Source organism: Nicotiana tomentosiformis, chromosome 5 (assembly GCF_000390325.3).
Source record: "Nicotiana tomentosiformis chromosome 5, ASM39032v3, whole genome shotgun sequence".
Classification (NCBI taxonomy): domain Eukaryota; kingdom Viridiplantae; phylum Streptophyta; class Magnoliopsida; order Solanales; family Solanaceae; genus Nicotiana; species Nicotiana tomentosiformis.
In genome coordinates, this window is record NC_090816.1 from 21,357,749 (window position 1) to 21,367,278 (window position 9,530).

Below are 9,530 nucleotides of genomic sequence, written 5' to 3' on the forward strand. Positions count from 1 at the left end.
CGGCGATGTCCATCCCCCATTTCATGAATGGCCACGGGGATAGGACCGAGTGAAGTTGCTCCCTGGCTTGATGGATCATTGGCACAAACCTCTGATATTTATCACATTTACGAATAAATTCTTTCGCATCTTTGCCCATATCGATCCAATAATACCCCGCTCTGATCACTTTTCAAACTAATGTGTCGGCACCAGAGTGATTGCCACAAGTGCCCTCGTGTACTTCCCAGAGGATGTAATTGGTATCTCCCGGACCCACGCATACTGCCATCGGTCCATCGAATGTTCTTCGATATAGTGTTTCATCCGCAGCCAACGTAAATCGAGCAGCTTTAGTCCGTAGGGCCCTGGAATCTTTAGGGTCTGAAGGGAGCTTTCCATTTTTTAAGTATTCAATATACTTGTTTCTCCAATCCCAAGTTAAGCTAGTAGAATGTATTTCGGTGTGCCCATCTTCGATTACCGATCTTGAAAGTTGGACGACAGTCCCCGAGCTCAAATTACCTACCTCGACCGACGATCCCAAATTTGCGAGAGCATCGACCTCATTATTCCGTCTCGTGGAACATGCCGTAGGGTCCATTATTTGAAATGGTGTAAGGTGATAAGCAGTTTGTCCAGATACCTTTGCATCCTACCTTCTCAGACTTTGAAGGTTTTGTTTACTTGACTCACCACCAGTAAAGAGTCACAGTGCGCCTCAATGACTTCTGCTCCCAAGTTTCTAGCTAGTTCGAGACCTGCAATCATGGCTTCATACTCAGCCTCGTTGCTAGTTAACCTGATAGTTTTAATAGCTTGCCTAATAATGTTACCCATGGGGGGTTTCAAAACTATGCCTAACCCGGACCCCTTTATATTCGAAGCACCGTCCGTAAAAAGGATCCATACCCCGGATGATATACCTGATTCCAAAAGGAGTTCCTTTTCGACTTCGGGTATGAGGGTTGGCATGAAGTCAGCCAAGAAGTCTGCCAAAATTTGAGACTTGATGGCCGTGCGGGGTTGATATTCGATATCGTACCCACTGAGTTCGATGGCCAATTTGGCCAATCGGCCTGATAGTTCGGGCCTATGTAAAATATTACGGAGTGGGCAGGTGGTTAATACGCTTATGGGGTGACATTGAAAGTACAGCCTTAACTTTCTAGATTCGCTTACCAGGGCAAGTGCCAATTTTTCTAAGTGTGGATACCTAGTTTCCGCTTCTCCTAAGGTCCGACTTACGTAATAAACGGGAAATTGTGTACCTTACTCTTCTCAAACCAGGACGCTGCTTACGGCGACTTCCGATATCGCCAAGTAGAGGTAGAGCTGCTCATCCGCTTTCGGAGTATGAAGTAGTGGCGGGCTCGAGAGGTATCGTTTCAATTCCTGTAACGCTTGTTGGCATTCCGGTGTCTAGGCGAAGTCGTTCTTCTTTTTGAGTAGGGAAAAAATTTGTGACTTCGATCCGATGATCTTGAAATGAATCGGCCTAAGGCTGCAATTCTTCTTATTAACCTTTGTACAGCTTTCACGCTGTCCACGATGGTGATGTCTTCGATGCCCTTGATTTTGTCGGGGTTGATCTCAATTCCCCGATTAGATACCATGAAGCCAAGGAACTTGCCCGAACCGACCCCGAAAGCATATTTTTCGGGGTTGAGCTTCATGTTGTATTTCCTCAGAATCTTGAACGTTTCCTGCAAATGGGCCAAATGGTCCTCTGCGCGCAGGACTTAACTAGCATGTCATCAATATAGACTTCCATTGTTTTACCTATTTTTTCTTCGAACATTCTGTTTACTAGGCGTTGATAAGTAGCTCTTGCATGTTTTAGCCCGAAGGGCATTACGTTTTAACAATATGTTCCATATTGGGTCACAAATGAAGTCTTTTCCCGGTCGTCCGGGTTCATCTGAATTTGATTATACCCGGAATAGGCGTCGAGAAAGGTGAGGATCTCGTGACCGGCCGTGGCATCGATCATACGATCGATATTGGGCAGTGGAAAGGAATCTTTGGGGCATGCTTTGTTCAAATCCTTATAGTCCACACATATTCTAAGTTTGTTTCCTTTTTTAGGTACAACAACCACATTGGCTAACCATTCAGAGTATTTTACTTCCCGAATGGACCCTATCTTGAGAAGTTTGGTTACCTCGTCCTTTATGAATGCGTGCTTTTCCTCGGACTGGGGCCTTCTTTTTTGCTTCGCCGGTCTGAACATAGGGTTCAAGCTTAGCTGGTGCACCGTTATGTCCAGCGGGATCCCTGTTATATCTAGATGGGACCAGGCAAAATAGTCGATGTTATTGATAAGAAATTGAATGAGTTTCTTCCTGAGTTCGGGGCTCAAACCCGTTCCCAGGTATACCTTTCGTTCGGGCCGATGTTCGATCAGTACGATTTGTTCGAGTTCCTCAATTATTGATTTGGTGGCATCGAAATCATCAGGGGTTACGAAGGATCGAGGGATCCATCGATCATCATCGTCTTCTTCAACATTCTGCTTACCTGGCTGGGTCGAAGCCGATGTCTGTGATTGCTATTTGGCACTCTGCTTTGAACCTGATCCTTTTATCGGTGAAGGCGAGGATATTGATTTTGCTTCTTCAACGGAGAACATTTCTTTTGCGGCCGGTTTTTCCCCGTACACTATTTTGACACCTCCCGATATTGAGAATTTGAGGACCTGGTGTAGGGTCGAGGGTAAGACTCTCATGCTGTGGATCCACGGCCTTCCGAAGAGGGCGTTATATCTCATTTCACCTTCGATCACGTGAAACTTTGTTTGCTGGATGTTTTCGGCCACGTTTATCGGTAGGGTAATCTCGCCTTTAATGGTTTCACATGCCATATTGAATCCGTTTAGAACTAGAGTTACGGGTACGACCTGATCTTGCAGGCCGAGCTGTTCTACGACTCTCGATCTGATGATATTGGCTGAGCTACCTGGATCAATTAACACACGCTTAATCTTAGTTTTATTCATGAGTACAGACATTACTAGTGCATCGTTATGAGGTTGGAATATTCCCTCTGTATCTTCATCACTGAAGGATAAAGTCTATGTGGGTGTATAATCTTGAGTTCGAGATCGCTTCACAATCGATGTTTTAGTGCGTTTAAGCATCGGTCCATGGGGGGCATCGACACCGCCGACGATCATGTGAATGATGTGTCGCGATTCTTCTGGCTCGTTTTGCTTGCCGAATTCCTTGTCTCTAAAATGGTTCTTTGCCCTATCGCTCAGAAATTCCTGAAGGTGTCCTTTGTTAAATAAGCGGGCCACTTCCTCTCTTAGTTGCCTGCAATCTTCGGTTCTGTGGCCATGGGTTCCATGATATTCGCACATTTGATTGGAATTCCTTTGGGCAGGATCGGTTTGCATGGGTCGAGGCCATCTGATGTCTTTGATGCGTCCGATGGCCGATACGATGGCGGATGTACCAATGTTGAAGTTATACTCCGATAGTCGAGGGACTTCTACAGGATCTGTATATTTATCAAAGCCGCTCTTGCTCATAAGTCCCCGAGAATTTTGCCCCCGATCAATCCTTCGGTTGTTCCGAACCGTATCACGTGCTGAACCATTGTTCATCCGATCTGTGTCATACGGTTGGTATCGGTCTCTGTTCGACCTTTGTTCTCTGTTGGTTTCCCTTTGATTTTTAGTGGTTGTGTGGTTCTGACGTACGGGCCCATACGAAGCTCCCAATTGATCATCTTCGACCCTGATTTCTGATTGGTACCGGTTGTGTACATCTGCCTAAGTTATTGCTGGGTACTCGATCAAATTTTGTTTCAGCCAACGTGATGCTGTCGAACTTAGCCCGTTCAGTCCTTGGGTGAAAGCTTGTACGGCCCAATCGTTTGTGACCGGTGGCAAGTCCATACGCTCCATTTGAAATCGGGATACGAATTCCCTCAACATTTCGTTACCCCTTTGTTTTACTTTGAAGAGGTCCGATTTTCTCGTTGCAACCTTTATGGCACCAACATGTGCTTTTACGAACGAGTCTGCTAACATGGCGAAAGAATCAATGGAATTTGATGGTAAGTTGTGATACCAGATCATTGCTCCCTTTGCGAGGGTCTCTCCGAACTTTTTCAACAATACGGATTCGATCTCATCATCCTCCAAATCGTTGCCTTTGATGGCACATGTGTAGGAGGTGACGTGTTCGTTAGGATCGGTCGTACCGTTATATTTGGGAATTTCGGGTATACAAAATTTTTTGGAGATTGGTTTTGGGGCCGCGCTCGAGGGAAAAGGCTTTTGTATGATTTTTTTCGAATCGAGCCCTTTTATCATTGGCGGAGCCCCCGGAATTTGATCGACCCTAGCGTTATACGTTTTTACTTTTTTGTCGTTGGCTTCGACTCGCTTTGTGAGTTTCTCGAGCAATTTAGCAATTTCAGGAGCGGTCCCCGATTCCTGCTCGTTTGATTTCACTACTGCGGGTTCCGTTTTGGGGGTGACTTCTCGAAGAAGCGGATTGGAGTTCGGCCCGCTTTGCGTATGAGTTCGGCTCTGCAACTGAGCTATCGCCGCTTGTTGGGCTTGTAACATTTCAAAAATCATACGCAAGCTGACCCCGATTTCCCCCGTGCTGTAGGTGTCTCGGGCTATGGATCGAGCACCGCCCTGAACGCTTCTTTCCGGTTCAGAACGCTGATTCGCTTCTAGAGCTATTTGCGAATTGATATCCAGTGGTACTTCGGTTCGAATTTCGGGTTCTTCGATTCGAGCCTCATTGCCGTTGTCAGGTAGCCTTCCGTCCCCGGGCACCAAGTTGTTGGTTTTATCTTGAAGGTCGGCTTCAAGGTCGATAGGTAGAGCCATTGCTGATTCCAAGTTGTAAGCTGGAGTGTACTGTAGATTTATATCAAACAATCACTGTTACCCTTAGCTCCACGATGGGCGCCAAACTGTTTACCCGAAAAATCGGATAACGTTAAATTTAAATATGGTTCTAAGGGTATGCAAATTTTTTTGATACAAAATGATAATACAGGTATTTTTTGCTATGAAATGGGAATGATGGACGGGAAGACTGAAAAATATAAAAAGAACAAGCACAATAAAATCTTAATGTATCTTGGAGGATCCCTCTCTATTGTAGTCTATCTCCCTTTTTATAGTAGAGGGTCACTACTTTATCTATAACAACATAATAACATAATACATATAGTGGAGAACCCACGATGGTTTGTCTTTCCCTTGATTCTCGCCAAGATTCTCTCCCTTGGTGCGGTTGTAACGGCTCTTGTCTGCGAGCTTGGCACTGACTCGAGCTCGGTGCTAGATCGAATCCCCAGTCTTAGTTCGAGCTCGGTTCTGCCTTGGAGCATCGATATTCGAGGCCTGTGTTGATCGGCGTTGCCCCGTAGTCCGATTCAGACACGAGCTCGATAATGATATCGAGTTTTGCTGTTGATTGGTCTTATAGCTCGAAGCTCGACGTCTCTACTTCGGAATTCGTTCGAGCTTGCCATGTGAATACCCTTCGATTGAAACGTTATTGTCTCGACCGGTCTTTATGACTGGGAATCGGTTTTAACCGTACACAAATAATATGTTTAATTCCTTGTTCTCACATAAATTTCGATCGATGCATCAAAATATCTGTGTAGCATTTAGATGGGATAATTCCCGTAAATAATACAAGCCATGGTTATTTATGTTTGGTTAGAGGAATTAAAAAAGATAATGCATGATTATTAATGTTTGTTAGCTGTCTCAAAAAAAATAATTCCCGTATACTAATGTGGTGTTTAGTTTATGTCCGCATTAGGTTTTATGTGGGATAAAATGTGTAATAGGAGGTTTAAAGATAAAAATATCCTTAAAATATATATAATCTCTGCATAATATTCCATGTATTATTATTTCTTCCTTAATAATTCCTACATTATTGCTCACCATATGACAATCCTTTTATCATTATTCACCACATTAACATTATATTCCTTTGCTTAATTAGCATATGAACAAAACTCCCCTTTCCGACCCCCAACAGACGACTTAATGATAATAGTAGTTGCTGACTTATCATTTTAGTTCTTTCAAAGTAAAAAATAAACCAAAGTGGGAGGAACTAATTAATAGAATTTCTAGAAAAATGAAGGTGCCACGAATTTACGTAAATATATATCGTCATGTAACATGTTGGTTCGCTAGTCAACTCACGACTTTGTTTATGCAAATTGCTAGTACAAGTAGGAGACTAGTAATTTATTGTTATAGTTTTTTATCTTTCGGCAAAGAGATTAGTAGTATTCGCTAAGCCACATTGTCACGCTTGCGTAATCCATGATGTCTGCCCCAGGAGTGGCAAACGAGCGGATCAGGTCGGATATGAATGAGTCAAAAACGGTTAATGCAAAAACGAAAATATTCGACCCGACCTATATTTAATACGTATAGAATATGGGTTACCCGTCGAATAATATGAATATCTTATCTATGACTTTTTGAATATGAACACTTTTGGGAGAATTCCTTAGTCTCCAAAACTCGAGGAACCTCTAATTTGAGTTTTCGCAAATATAAAAGTTAAACCAATTGGTTATCCATTTTTTAAGTGGATAATATGGATCTTATCCATATTTGATCTATTTTTAAAACGTTCATTATTCAACCTATATTTTAGTAGATAATATGGACCGATAACTGTTTTTTAAATCTATTTTGCTACCACTAATGTGACCCAACAAGACTAGAGGCGGAGCTAGAGGTTCATCTGAACCCTCTTCAATTCATCAGAAAATTACATTACGTATATAAGGTTAAACCTTTTTTATCTGTATAAGATGTTGAAATCTCCTTGGCTACTTCGTATATTTACTTTTTCAATTTTTCGAATCTCTTGGTAAAATTTCTACCTCCGCCACTGAACAAACCACTCATTCATGTTATCAAAACTTCTACATACTCATTTTAGATTAAAATCCCCACTGTCATTTCCTAAACAGATAAAGAAGTGTATATAACTTATCCCACAAGAAAGTACACGCCCGATCTCGTCATGACAAAAAATTCAACTAATCCTAGTCAAACTAATCAAACTAAAAACCCTTATAAATAAATAACCTAATTCCCCCACAAGAACCTAAACAATATTTCATTCTTTCTTCTTCCTACAAAAGTTAACCAAAAACCCCTCGTCCACACCCAATATTCAACCAAAAAACCCCACAAAAGAAACAAAAGTACGTACCATTTCTCAAACATTTGCATGAAAATGGTGGTTCTACCAATAAAGAGAGAAAGAGAAGGTGAGTTTGATACCATTACAACCATGGCCAATTACTTGATGCTTCTCTCTCGCCAAGCAAATAATTTTGACAATATCAACAAATCTCCTAATCGAGTTTTCGAGTGTAAAACTTGCAATAGACAATTTTCTTCATTTCAAGCTCTCGGCGGTCACAGGGCAAGTCATAAGAAGCCAAGATTAATGGGAGAATTGAATTTTCATCAGTTGTCAACTTCTCCTCCTAAACCAAAAACACATGAGTGTTCAATTTGTGGGGTTGAGTTTCCTATAGGTCAAGCTTTAGGTGGGCATATGAGAAGGCATAGAGCTATATTGAATGAAAATAATAATATTCAAGTTCCTCATGTTGTAAAGAAATCAAATAGTCGGAGAGTTTTATGTTTGGATTTGAACTTGACCCCTTTGGAGAATGATTTAGAGTTCAAGTTGGGGAAGTCATCTCCTGTAGTTGATTGCTTCTTGTGATTGTAATCACTAGAAAGTATAATTTCTGGAGTTTACATGTTATATAGGGGAGTCAGTGGAGAAACGGTAAAGTTGTCTCAGAATGACCTATAGGTCACGTGTTCGAGCCATGGAATCAGCCACTAATGCTTGCATTAGGTTAGACTGTCTACATCACACCTCTTAGGGTGCAACCCTTCCTCGGGCCCTGCGTGAACGCGAGATGCCTTATTTACCGGGCTGCCTTCTTTTTTTTCTTTCTTTTTTCTTGTTATAGATCTTGCTCTAGATAAGGATTTATTTATTCGTTTATATGAGGGATTTAGGAGTCTCTAATCTTGTGGATTTCGTTTTATAGATGGATTATTTAAGAATGTCAAAATTAAAGGTTAACTGTATGTGATTATTCATACATAAGCCTGGATGTAATATATATGTGATTTATATAGTGTTTTATATACTTGATGATTGTGTTTACACTGCGTTTGGTATTATTTGTTAGTTGTGGAAAATTTCAGATATACTATAATATTTCTTTCATAAATATTGACTATTACATTTGCTTTAGTTTAGATCACGAGTGAACATAAAAACAAGTATATTGGTCATGTTATTCACAACTCTTGTGATGGTTTTGCATCTTTGACCCGTGATTGAAGCTTAATGCTTGGAAAATCCAGTTCACATTCATATGATGAGGAGGGTGAGAATAGGGATGATAAAAATTGAGGCTCAAGCCTAAGTCAACTCGAAAAACTAGCTTATGAGGCGAAGATTTTTCCGAGATCATATAAAAAAAACACCAAGTCCACATATATCCCACCGATTCAGGACTCAACACGGGATGATAGAAATTTTTCCACAACCCCTCTAGAGAAAGCAGTTTTGAGATTATTTTCATAAAGGGTGTAGCCATATGTATACTATTCAAGCAATGTCATTTCTGTCGTGTAATAAAACTAACATAACAAATAAGGGGAGAGACATATCTGAGGCTGCTTACATGGATTAATAGGGCAAAATGTAACAGAAATTGGCCTGATCAGTTGGTGAGATACCCTTCATTTCAGCCGAATTGTCAGAACTTATGTTGCTTGGACTCTCTAAAAATGTTATTGCATTCATTTCGAATCCTCAAAAGATACATTAATTTTGAAGAATCTGACTTGGTGACAATTTTGAAGAGTCCAAGCAACATATATGTAGATCATAACTCAGATGGGGTGGAGCCACATCTACTAATCTGTTGGATTGGGATTGGAACATACAACATATATGTAAATATACAACTTTACTTTACCAATCCAATAGTAATGTGTCAATAATCACAAATTAATGAAATATAAACAAATAATCATTTTGTCAAATTCTTCCCATTTCCAAACATTAGTCCATCTATCCATGTTTTAGGTGTATCTCTTGAATTAGATATGATAGCAACAGACTTTGATATTCATGCATGATATATAAACTAAACGAATCTCTTTTTCTGTTGTGGTAGTTAAAGAATTTTATGTAACAAGGAAATATTTACAGTCATAACAAATTCTGAGGATGGACGTTAGTCCTATCCTTCAGCCAGCTACCATTCTCATATAGTAAACGAAATCTCTTTGCTACAGAGTTAATTACTATCTCTTATGGAAGTATGATCTGAAAATTGGACGACTAAAATATACTGATACAAAAATACAGTGAAAACGATCACCAATCATATGTTAAAGACATATTGAATTCAAGTTGGTGTCTGGTATACTAATCTTTCTACGATCTCATGTAATCTATGAGTAAAATATCTACAAGGTGAGGCTCCTATCC

At 40.6% G+C, this 9,530-nt stretch overlaps 1 protein-coding gene across 1 annotated transcript; it reads left to right on the forward strand.

Moving 5' to 3' along the window:
* The first annotated feature begins 7,091 nt into the window (after positions 1 to 7,091).
* LOC104089899 (zinc finger protein ZAT11-like) lies at positions 7,092 to 8,189 on the forward strand. The gene has a single exon (XM_009594909.4). It carries the CDS (start codon positions 7,227 to 7,229, stop codon positions 7,731 to 7,733), a length of 507 nt encoding a protein of 168 aa, XP_009593204.1. The 5' UTR covers positions 7,092 to 7,226; the 3' UTR covers positions 7,734 to 8,189.
* Positions 8,190 to 9,530: the final 1,341 nt, after the last annotated feature.